The sequence below is a fragment of the Parathielavia appendiculata genome (genome assembly GCF_033297405.1).
Source record: "Parathielavia appendiculata strain CBS 731.68 unplaced genomic scaffold N657scaffold_29, whole genome shotgun sequence".
Taxonomy (NCBI): Eukaryota; Fungi; Ascomycota; class Sordariomycetes; order Sordariales; family Chaetomiaceae; genus Parathielavia; species Parathielavia appendiculata.
Window position 1 is genome coordinate 174,683 of NW_026944248.1, and position 13,848 is coordinate 188,530.

General features: G+C 55.1%; 2 protein-coding genes across 2 annotated transcripts; both read right to left on the minus strand.

Annotated features, from left to right (window-relative positions):
* Nucleotides 1–3,992: 3,992 nt before the first annotated feature.
* Nucleotides 3,993–6,949, minus strand: N657DRAFT_582025 (Coatomer, beta' subunit; the record flags this gene model as incomplete). Its single annotated transcript, XM_062789584.1, has 9 exons — nt 3,993–4,950; nt 5,003–5,820; nt 5,875–6,000; nt 6,054–6,184; nt 6,231–6,302; nt 6,361–6,551; nt 6,608–6,749; nt 6,806–6,851; nt 6,908–6,949. The coding sequence occupies 9 exons, from the start codon at nt 6,947–6,949 to the stop codon at nt 3,993–3,995; spliced, it is 2,526 nt and encodes an 841-aa protein (XP_062643064.1).
* A 697-nt stretch (nt 6,950–7,646) lies between these two features.
* N657DRAFT_693873 (ankyrin) lies at nt 7,647–13,083 on the minus strand (the record flags this gene model as incomplete). The annotated part of the gene is made up of 4 exons (XM_062797250.1): nt 7,647–11,054; nt 11,106–11,730; nt 11,797–12,466; nt 12,553–13,083. 4 exons carry the CDS (start codon nt 13,081–13,083, stop codon nt 8,144–8,146), a joined length of 4,737 nt encoding a protein of 1,578 aa, XP_062643065.1. The 3' UTR covers nt 7,647–8,143.
* Between the last annotated feature and the right edge of the window lie 765 nt (nt 13,084–13,848).

A 13,848-nucleotide genomic window follows, 5' to 3' on the forward strand; every position in this document is an offset into this window, starting at 1 on the left:
TTATACGTGTAGACGTCCGTGGTAATGATAAGGAACCGATCATTGTCGGCGAACCAGAGCTTGGCAAGCGTGCCGTACAAGGCAGGCAGAATGAAGTCGGCGATGTTGAACAGCAATGCGCCGCCGAAATGGTTGCGGTAACAGCTCTAGAAGTGGGGTTTAGGACGAGTTTGGTCTTCTTCACCGCCATCGCGGGAAGGCCGCGCCGCCACCGGTCCTGTATCGTCGATGGTCTCCTCCTTTGACAATATGGCGTATCGTCGCCGAAACATCTTGGACGATGAGGGCTGGGATATGTCCATTTTTTTCTGGAATGTATCACGCTGTTCAAGTAGGGCCAGATTTGGCTACAATTGTGAGGTCTGATTGCGGGGTGCATGTGCCCAGCCAGGGCGACGACGTGATGACCTCTTGCTTCTCAAAAAGCCTTCATCTTCATTATATCCGGGAATCCCATCCTCGTTGAGGCATTACGAGAATCATCGCCGACGTTGGTGGTGGAGTGCGGGGTGCTTTCCGGGTCGATTAAAAGCGATTTGGCGGGTGGAACCGATCCGTCTATGCCGTATACACACAATTCCAATCAACTAAGGAGAGGTGCGTGCGGCCAGGGATTCATGGTAAGACGGAGGCGGGGCCGCAAGGCGGCATTTCATCACGAAATAAATTCATTCTGGAATGGAAACCCAACTATCCATCCGCCAGCTTCCGGCTTTTCCTCCTCTTTGCTACCTCACTGAATGGGCTGTCTGGAGTGACCGCTTGCTGCTCAGCGGTACCTCAGAAAGTGGTGGGACATCAAAGTCATCCGATGGCGACTGATTGATAGTAGAGCAGATGTTCTCGGAATGCCTTGGGCATCAATCTGTCGTGGACGTTCTTCGTGAATCGATATGCCGTCCATTTGTCCTTCCCGTTGAGCGCTGTGAAGTCGGAAGTATGTATTGGGTGCTGGTAGTACTTGATGTCTTTCCCAGTTATCCCCGGGCAGTGGCCGTAACCGACTTGGTGGTTATACGGGACGAAGAAGAGGGGATTGATGGTGGAATGAGACAGCTATAGGGACGCAACGGGCCGCTACGAGGCGCTACTCTGTCGATTGACGCGACTTAAGGGATGCAACCGATATACCTGTCCTAACCTTGCCTCGCTCTCGTGATGAAGAGGCCGATGGCCGTGGGCTTTGGGTTAAAAGATTAGGCTACTGGGAGACCAGGATGTCTCGACGAGGGTGCGCCTAAGGCCAGCTCTAGTGCTCGTAGGGAGGTGGTCGAAACAATCCTAACGTGCTAGGAAAGTGTATTCTAGATATAGAGGGAAGAGTTCGGTATTAGGGGAAGCTGTTGAACTGAACTGGCTCCTTGGCACCTGGATTCAGGCGCTGGGCACTGTTGCCCAATGCAGTAAGCGTGGACGACTCGTCACCCACCCAAAAGCAGGGTCTGGCGAGGGTCCCGAAGCCCTCGGTTCTTTCAAGCAACACACACATGACGCATGGTTAAGACAGTCAATTCAAGCTTCATCTTGTGCCTCAATTGATGCAGTGTCACCTGGTTGGTCTATGCCTATTCGAGCCTGTAACTGTTGCTGTCCAACAGAAGCTCCTTATTAATTACCTTAGCCAAGAAGGAGTCTAGGACGCCCGTACCACTCCTTACTGTCCTACATACAACTTTCGTCCTCATTTGCGCAACGTACTAACGGTATTTCTGATATATTTTTAAATCTAACTTCCTTCATCTACGTTAATGCTAACTTAATTGTTGCCTCGCCGCTCTTCTCTGGAAGTTTGGATTTGGATTGGGAAGTGAAGGGCTGGACCTTTACGTTGGCACGATGTTGCCTAGCCGCTCGTTATTTTTTCAAGAAATTGTCCGCCTGAGACCTAGGAGCCGCCTTATACCAAAGCGCATTTCCTTGGGGAAATCGAGCTTCAAGAATATGCATAATCAGCTTCTTGTAGCCCTCCACGACATCCTCTAGTTCCTTCATCGCCAGCCCTTGCTGATAGCTCTGCGCCACCGCAACGGTGCCGGGTCCGTATAAACACCGCACATATTCCCCCTCGAGATAGAGTATGTCGGTACTATAGTCTATAATCGGCAAATATTGTCTCAAGGCCTACTAGTTCCCACCTCGTCAGCTACACCACCACACACCAAGTAAGGTACAGAGAGAGAGAAAGCAAAAAGGGAATAAAATCTACACAGCGCTCTAAGGACCTGAAACAGGGAGTATCCACTGTAGTTTCCTTCAGTCTCGTAGAACCGTGACGGGACTCGAGGGGGAGGTCAGTGTTGAACTGAGTGGGTTCCTTGGCACCAAGATTCAGGGGCTGAGCACTGATGTTGAATTCGAGACTCTTAGTCAACACAGATCCATCACAATGACGGCTGGTTGACGGACTTAGAGACCCTCGGTCAAGATGGGCTTATCATTATGAAGCAGTTCCTGACATAAACATCATATCATGGCACACTGTCGCTATATAAGGGGTAATTCCCCTGGAGGACGATTTTCTAAATAAAAAAGCGACATTCTGAGGCACCCTGACCCACTATCTTGATCCTTCATTGTGTGGTCACTCTAGGATCGTGACTCCAATTCAAGCTTCATTTCATACCTCAATTTATTCAATACCACTTGGTTGGTCTAAGCTTACTCGAGCAGGTAATTGTTGGCTGCCCAACAGTCAGAACCCGCGTCGAGGATGTCCGAACACCACTTCACCCCTTCCAAGCTGCTATCACGCTCCATGTAGAAAGCCCGAGGGCCTGTTAGTTTCAGATGATTGAAAACCAGCATGAACAACTCGGTCTCAATAGTCTTGTTCCCATACAGAAACACGGCGCTCGTAGCGAGCGGCTACTCCTACATGTAACGGGCTGAGCCCGTAAAGGCCTCGGCAAACTCTCGGCCCAGACTCGAGATTCGGTGGACTTCTATCTTATTCGATATCAGCGCACAGGCCAAGGATGTGGAGGTATAAGACGGCAGATATCTTGCATAGTCTTTCACTCTTTTTCTTCTTCTCTCTCCATTCGAGACAAACTCGTAGAGTCGTCACCAGCTAGTTGCAATATACTCCTGAGACCATTACATCACAAGACCTGCACCCTAGTAATCCACAGGCAAGCTAGCTCTGTTGGGCAGCCAACAGTTACATGCTCAAGTAAGCTTAGATCAACCAAATGGTATTGAACAGATTGAGGTATGAAACGAAGCTTGAATTGGAGTCACGATTCCAGAGTGACCACACAAATGAAGGATCAAGATAGTGGGTTAGGGTGTTTCAGAATGTCCCTTTTTTGTTGGAACAGAAAAAAATGTCCTCTCTAATCCTCCCAGGGGAATTACCCCCTTATATAGAGACATTGTGCCATGGTATGACGCTATGTCAGGGACTGTGTCATTGTGATGGATCTGTGCTGACTGAGAGTCTCGCATTGAACATCAGTGCTCAGTCCGTGAATCTTGGTGCCAAGGAACCCACTCAGTTCAACAAGCTCCGACTGCAGCTCTACCGCGATTGTTCCGTTGTTAGCTCCTCTATCGCCAAGGAGGGCAGGCGAACCCTTGTCAAGGAATCCCTCGAACGATTCATCATCAGACGGCTGGTCTAGCGGACGAGTATCGCATGCCACGGCCCTGTTGATGAATCGCCAATACTCATCGGCGGTCTGCCTTGTGGGGTCGAAAAGCCGGTCAATGTCTTTATACCGCGCCAGAGTCCTAAGAGCATGCATCCTATCGACAAGCTAGTCACAGGTGGGACCGGATAAGCCGAGCTAGATAAGGCCCTAGCAAGCGCCGCTATACACGCCTCACGCCCTTGACAACACCACCTCGGGGGATATGGAACATGCGCAACATAGTAATCATTTCTGCCTGACAGGACAGAGTTTTCTCTTGCTCTCCCCAACATAAAAACCCAGACGCCAGTAATCACATCACATGGTCCCTGCATATGCAGAGCCATACCGAAAACCACACTATTCAACGTCCTCCTCCTCGGGAGACTCCTCAGAGTCCTTGGCTTCCTCCTCAGCCTCCTCACCATTAGCCTCCTCCACAACAGCAGGCCCCTCCTTCTCCAGCCGCAGCCACTCCTCCCACTCGGGGAACAGCTCCTCATCCTCGCCGGGTGTCCCCAGCGCCCTGGCAACACGACCCTTCTTGTTCTTCTCCAAGTTCTTTTTCCACTGCGTAACCAGCTCAGCAGCCAAACTCGGCTGGTACGTCTGAGCGAACAGCACCGCCTCAGCATACCGACCCGTCTTGACAAGGACCTCAATGCAGCCGAGGACATCGCCCAGCGACCACTTGCAGCTGAAGGCGACGTTGTGCGCTCCGGCGGCCGATGCGTGCTCGGCGAGCTTGGAAAGGCCGTCGCGGTCCGACGTGGACGTGTAGACAAGCAGCAGGGAACCGAGATCCTTCGCATTGACGAAGCACTCGGTGGCGAGGGGAACATCCCAGGCGGCCAGGCCCGCGTCGCCTAGCGTCTTCCACTTGTGATCCGCGTTAGCCTTTCTTGCCAGTTCGAGGGCGATATCCAGCTGGTTCAGCGACAGAGCAAGGTCGAACTTGTGCTCCGTGTCGGTGGCGACCTCGAGCGCAAGCTCCTTGTGGCCCTGGCCCTCGAGGAACCGGGCAATTTTGTTGAGTTGGTCTTGAGGGATGCTGGGGAGCAGCTCCGCGGCTGTCTGCATGTCCTCGCGGAGAACCAGTGTCTGGTACTCCAGGACGGGAAGAGAAAGAGCAAACGAAGTGACTGCGAGGTCCTTGTCCGTGAGGTAAACCCGGCTGTCACGCTGGAGATAGCCAAGGATGTACATGGGCTTGTCGAAGTGCGCCACCGTGTATATCTGATCGCCAACAAGGTAATTGAGCCGGTTGGTCGCGTTGGTGTAGATGAGGACGTCGCCGAGCCACTCCGCTGACCGAATGCTGTGATTTGTTAGCTGGCTGCGACAGCATTCACAGCATGGACAGCTCTCACCCTTCACTGATATCCGTAACCAATTTGAAAGCCGTTTCAACACCATCGTCCTCGACGTACCCCGCCTGGACCGCCTCGTTGTAGCTCTCCCTCGTAAATCTCAAGATGTAAGTGGTGTCCTCGCAAGCAAGCGCCACCAGTTCGCCGCTCTCGCTCCAGTACACCTGCTTGGGCTCGACCTCAATGCGGCGGACAAGGGCACCTGTTGCCCAGTCGTAAAAGGAAATGCCGCCTTGGCCCCTGACGCCGAGAAGCACGCCGCCGGTGAGACCGTCGGCCGCAAACGGGACATCGAGCCCGCCTTTCTTCTCCTGGAAGTTCTTGAAGACCTTGATGCTGGTCGCCGACTCGCGAATGGCGAAGTCGTTGGAGTTGTCTTTGGAGGCCCAGACGAAATCCAGAGCCTGGCCGAAGGCCTTGTTGCGCCACGCAAGCGCGGTATAGATGATGTACTCGCCATCGCCACAGAGGGCAGCGAAGCGCCCGTTGGGCGAGTGGATAAGGCTCTGGGGATAAACCTCGGCGGTGCCCAGGTCCTTGGTCGAGAGGTTAATCGGCTCGTTGTCTTTGGTCGATTCGCCACCCTTGATGACGGCAGAGACAACCTCGTTGTGCCGGGCCCAGATGATCTTTCCGGAGCCGTCCATCGATACCGCAGGCTCCTCGCGACCCAGCTTGATGACCACAGAACCGTCATCGAAACCGACTGCAATGCCCTGCTTGCCCTTCTGGAACGCCACGCACCATGCTCTCTCCAGGCCATAGTTCAACGATTGCTCGAAGCGGTAGGTGTTGGCGTTCCATATCCTCACGGTGCCCTAAGACAGGTTAGCTCGAAACCCCCTGTTTTATCCGGAAGGTTGGATACATACGTCCTCGGAACCGGAGATGATGATTGGAAGCTCGGGGTGGTAGCATGCAAAGGACACGTTGTTGGTATGGCCCTCCAGCGTGGCGATTAAGCTCTTGGTTGTGTAGTCCCACACTTTTACCGTGCGCTGGAACCTTGTCAGCAATCAGGACCGGAGACACACAAAACCCTATATCTTACGTCGTCTGATGTGGTTAGGAGGTAAGGCTTGTCGCTGTGGGGGTAGTAGTCAACATGGTTGACGCCCTTGGTTTCATGGGCCTCTAGTTGGAAGTTGGGCGTAGAGGATCCCAAGCTCCAGATCTTGACTGCTAAGATTTTAGCGGAGCAGATGCCAAAAAAGGAACAGCCACAAACCTGTCCTGTCCAAACAGGCCGACGCGAAAGTATTTGTGTCCTTGGGGTTGATCGCGAGTGACATCACATAGTCTAGCCGATCTGTCAGCATTCCTCCTCCCTGAGTCCGCTGGGCCGGCCATGTGCATACGCGAGTTGCCCTCAAATACCCTGACGTTCTTCCACCCCTTCTCCCAGTCCCAGAGCTTGATGGTCATGTCATCACTGGCGGTAAGGACGAAGGGTTGTGTCGGGTGGACCACAATGGCTCGGATGTAGTCGGGGTGGGCCTCGAAGGAGGTGATCTTCTCGCTCGTGTTGTAGTTGTAAACGCGGACTTGGCTGTCACCCAGGGGTTAGTTCCGCACCACAGGCCAGGGAATCGGACAGTTCCATACAAATCATCCGACCCACAGACAATCCAGTTCTTCCGGGCAATGAAGCGGCCGGCACGGACCGGGACATCGGTCAGCTCGAAGGTCTTGACGATCTGCTGCGTTTCGTACGACCAGATGTAAACATGGCCGCTGTAGAGGGTTGCTGTGCAGGGGGGTCAGCGCGCGAGGTTGAAGTCGAGGGGAAACGCGCAAACGCACTGAGAATCCATGGCTCGGTCGGGTGGAAGTCAATGCCTTTGACTCGCTGTCGACTCTTGTTAGCGGCGCGATGAGCAAGCTCGTGAAGCAGGGACGGCTTACCTCGGAGCGAGCAAAGAGCTGCCGCTGCACGTGGAGAGACATGTTAGCAAGGAATGCAAAGAGGGACCAATTGAGGGCGAGTCGCGTCAAGTTGGTTTGAAGCAAAGACAAGTGAGCCCCAAAAGAAAGCAAGCTTGCGATAGCACGCGCTCGCTGACTTGTTCCTAAGGGTGCTCGAAGCTCGTGGCCAGATGTCCGTGACACAGCCGGTCTTTAATGGGTAAGAGGTGTGCAACATGCCTTCACATCTAGCCTCATCTTGGGCGACAATGTATTCCGTTATTAAACGTTGATATCGCGACTCTCGAGCTTCTAGGAACTTTGGCGGGGTAGTGACGGCAACGACCGGCTCGGTTCTCGGAAAAGGGTATTGCTCGACGATTTGGCAGTCGGCCGACGTCGCTTGTTGCTTCGTCGGGCTCGAGATAAAGCTGCAGGTAAGTCGTGTCGATGCCGCAGATGAGGGTCCCAATCAGTGACGCGGTTGGCAGGTAATCAGGGTGCCTGGCCACGTTACTGTATCTCGAGGTCTGGACGCTTTCTCAATTTCGCCAATGTGGTCAATCCACGCAGATGGGTGCGAGTTCGAGATTAGGTAATACAGCTTGGCATGTCTGCCTCAGGCTTCAAATGCGCACTGACCACTCCTTCCGCCAAGGATTTCGCGGCTGCTGACCTAACTGGCGATGGCTTCAATTCTCACTCTCATGCATTCTGGACAATCGCCAACTCAATCTCACGACACAACCTCCGACTTGTACGGTAGCCACATTTCATTTCTCACTATCCTTCAAATTCACGCAATTACAACATTGAGTGCATCAAAACAGGGCCTCGTGGTAGCGCGAGTAAAACAGAGGCGACCAAGGTATTTTGTCAGATCGCCACCAGCTATGAAAAACCCGTCGTGCCTCAGCTACGCCGAACACGTTCCTCCGTTTCCCGAGGTCTAACAAACAAGAGTTGGACGCGTCCAGGCCATCCACGGTTCGGCAACAAACCGGTCATTGTTTCGTTCCGACGTGGGCTCCGGGACCGAAAACAGGACAAGGCGCGACTCTATCAGTACACTCGTCGCGAAATTTGCAGTACAGTCAACCCGCCAAGCGCTGGTTTAATCTCTAGGTATCGACTGGAGCCCGCCTCCTTTCAACCATGCGGGAACTGCTATCGCGGCGATGGAGGGATCCAGACGCTCCAAACAGCAGCTGCCAAACAGGCCACGGCTGCAACGGCTCAGGACAACCTAAGGCACTTGTCCCAGAACACACGGTATCGCTCTACAGCGGCCCGGCCGTCCTCTTCGCAAACCGTTGCAAGCCAGTCCTCGTCGGGCGCTGGTAGCACCTGGCAATCCGGCCTCGCCCCAGAAGCAAGCAACAGCTCGACCACATCCCAAGCGCCGCTAATGACAGCAGCATTCAGGGCGCTGCCATACTTGCCGCCGCGGAGATTGGAGTGGGCTCCGCTCAGCAGCAGCTCTCGTACCGCTTGCTTCTGACCCCAGTACGCCGCGGCCTGCAATGCCGTCCCGTACACGCCGCCCTGGGCGTTGACGTCGATGTCTGGGCAGTTCTCTAGCAGGGACTTGACGCCGGCGAACGTGATATCCAAGTGGCTGAATTGCTTGTACGCGCAGACACATGCAGACTGCAGCGGAGAGCCATACTTGCCACCCTGGATGTTGGCGTTGGCCCCTCTGTTAAGGAGGAACCGGATCCTCTTGGTCCTGTCCTCGTTGCTCCATAACGGTTCCATCGCCGCCTGCAGGGCTGTCCCGTGCTGTACGCCTCGCGGGTCATTGACGTCGATGCCGCGGTCGAGCATCAGCTGAAGCACCGTCTCCCACTTAGTACCTCGGTAGCTCGCTGCCGCGTGCCAGGCGCTGCCAAAGTGACCCCCTTGAGCATGCACATCAGCGCCTTTCTCAATCAGAAAAAGCGCAAGTTTAGGATCACCTGTGTCCCATAGGGGACTGCTGTGGGCGCACGCGGCCTGCAGTGCCGTGCCGTACTCCCCACCAACCAGGTTGATGTCAGCGCTGTGCTCGAGCAGCAGCTGTACTCTTGTGGTGTCGTTGTTAAAGGCCGCGGCTTGGAGTGCCGTGCCGTACCGTCCCCCAAGGTGGTTAACCTCAGCGCCCCTATCGAGCAGCAGTCGCATGATTTTATTTTTCTTGTCGGAGTCGCCGGCTTCAGAGGCGGCCGCAGCTTGGAGTGCGCTTCCATACTCGCCTCCAGACGCATTCACGTCCACGCCGAGGTCCAGAAGCAACTCCGCCACGTCCCAGTTTCCGTGGTAGCAGCTCGCCTGCAGCGCGTTTCCAAAGTAACCCCCTTGAGCGTGTACGTCTACACCCCTTTCCAGCAGGAGGCGTACTAAGTCTCGGGCGTACGGCTTGGATGTACAAGCGGCTTGCAGCACGGTCCCGAAATGGCCGCCTTGAGCATGAGCATCGGCGCCTCTGTTGAGCAGAAGCTCCACGACGCTCGTGCCGTCGATGCGCATGTGGTTGTGATGGCACGCGCCCTGCAGAGCACTCCCGTATTTCCCGCCGCGTGCGTTGACCTCGGCGCCCTTGTCGAGCAGCAGCTGGATTTCTCCACGCGTGCCACCATGTTCCGAACTGGATAGCGCCTGCAGCGGGTACCCATACTCGCCTCCTGGCGCGTTGACATCAGCGCCGCGTTCCACGAGCAAGCGGAAGTGGCGCCGTCTGCTATGAATTCTCGATCCCGCTGCATGCAGAGGCGTCTCCTTGTTTGCGGCATTGCTGCCCCCAGCGGCGTTGATGACGGCGCCCTTGTCGAGGAGCAGCTGCAGGATTTCGACCGACTCAGACTCAGACTCAGACTCAGACTCAGACGCGTAGCGTACGGCCGACGTCACCAGGCTGCCGGCATGACTGGGCGGAAGGTTGACGTTCACACGGCGGCGCAGCAGGAGTCGAACGATGCGCGGCCTGTTTCCGGCGCATGCCGCCTGCAGTGCCGATCCGAAACCACCGTTCTGCGCATCAATATTGGCACCGCGGCTGAGCAGCGTCTTTACAGTCTGCCGGTGGCCCCTGTATGCTGCTGCCTGCAACGCGTCCAGTCCAAGAGGCTCGCACGTGGCGTCCAAGCTGGCGCCTCTGTCGAGGAGGAATTCCACCGCGGCAGTGCGGCCCCCGTATGCCGCTTCCACCAGCGCCGTGTCCAGACTCTCCTGGGTCGGGTACTTGTCCAACGAGAGGAGCATGTCGGTCAGCTGAACAAAGCCCATGCGTGCTGTGAGCCACTGCGGGTGTCGCATCATGGCGTTCTCCCGGGAGTAGCTGTGTTCGCCGGGTTCATCTCCCGGATCATCAACCCAGGGTCGGAATTCTTTCACCTGCATCATCCGGTGCAGGCTGCGGCTCCCCGCTGCCAGAGCGCGGGCAGCAGCTTCGGCGATCTCCGGCAGCCACAACTCGCGTGGGACCAGTTCAAGGTGCTGCGGCCAGTGGTGGACGGCGTAGTCGCGCAACCAGAGGCGCCCAGTTCCGGCAGCCTGACTCTCATTCCCTGCGCAGTGTTGCAGATGGTAGGCCAGGCACGAGTGCGCAATGTGCAGATGGGCCTCAGTTTCGCTGAATGCGAAGACTACCGCCGGCCCCTGGGTAATACGCTGCGAGATCAGGTACTCCTTGATGGAGTAGTGTGCGAGTCTGACATAGATGCCGCTCCCGGCGTCACGTTGACGATCATCCGATTCGTCGCCGAAGCTGAAGAGGGGGACGTAGGAGTCGGAGTCGGAGTCGGAGTCAAGGCTGTCATCCCAATCGGACCCGTCATCCGACTTGGAGCCCTCGGTAACCACCAGGCTGGAGAAGTACTTGAGAACGTGCCTCGGCTCGAAAAGCCTATCCGCCTCGTCGAACGCCGTTTCTCTGTCTGGGCGGAGGATAAAGACCTCTGCAAGCTCCTCGAGCCGCAGAACCTCGTGGGAAAACGCCAACCACTGGAGCGAGCTTGCCACCTGAGGCTGGAATCTGGGGTCAACGTTCTGCAGCAATCGCTCGTACGTGGCATCGAGCCCGGCAGGCAGTTCCTGGATGGCCGTGCGAATGAGGGCCACCGACGAGAGGTTCCTGAGGGCATCGAACTGTTGTGCCACGTACTGGAACCTGAGACAGTCAGAACCCGTGCTCAATCTGGCTGTGCCCAGGACGACTTACATGCCGTCCGCTCGCTCGATCAGCATCGTCCTTGCCTCCGTTTTAATATTATCCGGCCACGGCTCAAAATCAGGGGATGCGAGAACTGAATCAATATACAGTCCGATATCGCGGTTGACGATCTCTGTTGCGCCAGAAAGGTCAAGGGCAAGCTTGTTAGAAGGGGGCGACAAGAGGGGGCCCAGCACCGCCTCGATGTCGACCTCCTTCCGGCTCGTAAGGAATACGTGAAGATTAGCTGGTGCCGCCATGACAATCCGACGTACCGTGTCCAACAGTAGCCTCCGCTCGCCCTGTAGAACCAGACACTCATCCAGCGCATCAATGACAATGTGAACCGATGAGAATCCGGCCATGGCCGCGATGAGGGTCTCCTCGAGTGTCTTGGCGTCGGGCCGTTCGCCTCTTTCCCGGAACTCGTGGAGGCTGTCCATCACGCGAGGCAGGATGGGCCGGCGGGAGCAGAGCTGCTTGACCAGCGAAGCGAGCATGCCATCCACGCCTTGCTTCTTTGCATCGCTGAAGCTGAAGTAGAAGTATGCAAGCGCAGTCAAGGGGTCGGGGGAGTATCGCTTCCTCAGATGCTTGATGACAGTCGATGCGAGGATCGACTTTCCACAGCCAGCTAGGCGTCATGTTAGAGATATCGTAATGATCGGGGAGCAACAAGTACCACAACACCCCAACATACCTTTTCCATGCAGCCAGAGCAATGAGCCCGGCTGTTCCCTCCAGGCTTGGAACTGTTCATTATGTCTGACCAGCCAGTCGCCCGTCCCCTTCTCATGCTTGGCACGTGCGGCGTTGTGCGTCTCGGAGGGATCAATGTTGCACAGCCAGTCGAGCAACTTGGCACGCTTCTTCTCCTTTTGGGCATCTTCGACCGCTTTCCGCAGCCCTGTGACGTCCGCGCCGATGGCGTCCCAACGGAGCATGGCTTCTCGATGCCGGGCGTCCAGCGCGGCGCATTCTTCGTCGTACTTCATGTCGCGCCAGATGGCGCTGACGGCGGCGAAGACGCCCTCCTTCTCGCGGACGTCGTCCAGTAACTTGCTCCAGTCATTCCACTTGATCACGTCCAGGCCCAGACGGAAGGCCGCGTTGTTGGAGTAATAGCAGTAACTCGTGAGCTGGAATCTAAGAATCTCCTTGTAGAGCGATCCGAGCGCGGTTTTGTATTCACCATGAGACAACGACGCAAACGATGAGTCTCTGCTGCTTGCCTCGGTCGGCAACAACTTAGGAGACTCGTAGCGTCGAATGTAAAGCTCCTCCCACATTCTACTCTGGTTTATCAGACTCGAGATATGCTCGAGACCAGTTGCAAGAGCGGCGGCCTGCTCTGAAGGGTTGAGAAGGAGCTGTAAGAAGAAGGTGAACACTTGTTAGCGCGCCATGCCACCATTAATCAGGCCTTTTCAGAATAATACAACCTCCAACAACATACCGGCAGCAGCAGAGTAACGCCAGTCCAAGCCGTCGCCGCGTACGGGTTCGAGGCTACTGCGCCGCTGATGTACTCATTCACCCGGCTGATGATGCCCACGACTGGCTGGGCCAAGTCCTTGACCTGGACCTCGGTGGCCCCAAACCGGAGCTTCCACGTCTCACGGTCAATCTCGTCCATCTTGCGGCGTAGAATTCCGACCACCTGCTCCCTCTTGTCAGGTGCCGAGCTGCTGAGCATTGAAACCTGGCCGGCGCCCAGGTCTCCACGGAGGTTCTCTTCATAGTCGTGTACCAAGGTCTCGTTCTCCTCGCGCAGCTTCTCGTAGGCAATGTTCCATAGATTATGGATTCCCGCGCCAGCTGGTTTCGGTTGGAGTAATGGTTCAGTGGTGGTATCAGCAATGCTTCGCTGGCTCTCAGCTGGGGCGCCTGATACACGGCCCGAGCCCGCAGCAGCTGAACTTTCAACATGTTTTTTGGCTGATGATTTCCGAAGGTGGAGTTTTTCTCTGAGCTTGCTGAGACCCATTTTCTGGGAGGATGTTGTGTTCGGGTGCTATTTGGGCCGACAACGAATTGCTTGAGGCGGGAGGGAACATGCACAAAGTCGGAAGGATTTTCGGAGCCGAGAAGCCCAACGACGGCAAACGAGCTTTGAGGGGCGAGGTGCATGAGGTACATGTACTTACAATGCAACCCTGTTTTGTTTGTGGCCGCGGAACTTCCTTTCTAATTTCTTTCTTCTTCCCCTAGTTAGTTATTGTTGTGCTAATATAATATTGGCCAAAAACCTGCTCTTTATTGCCGCTATTAGCTGGTTTATTAGTTGTATAAGTTATTTTTTAGACTAACGTTAGTGCTTTTATTTTCTTTGATTTGCCCATTTTCTATTTTCGAGAATTGGAAGGATTGGCAGATTGGAAACACCTGCAGTCGGCATTTTACCAGGTTTGCAACCCGACGATAAGACGCCTGGGTGTTTTGTTTATCTACATACAGTAGTTACGTTGGTACTATAACTACAGTAGCTAGCCGCTATGACTTGATCTAGCGACGATCCCAAAGAGCCTAATATAGCACCTCATTTATTTCTGGACTTCTATTCTTTCGGATATCGTACAGAATACATAAGAATCAGGAATCTGGAAACGCCATTTCGAAGGGGTTAAAAAAATGCCTGTCCTTCCATGAGGCACTACTACAAGACCTTAGACGTCTGGACCCCGCAACGGAATCGGCCCCACAATGGAATCCTGGCACCGCACCACCATTCCAGACATGACTAACTTCAACT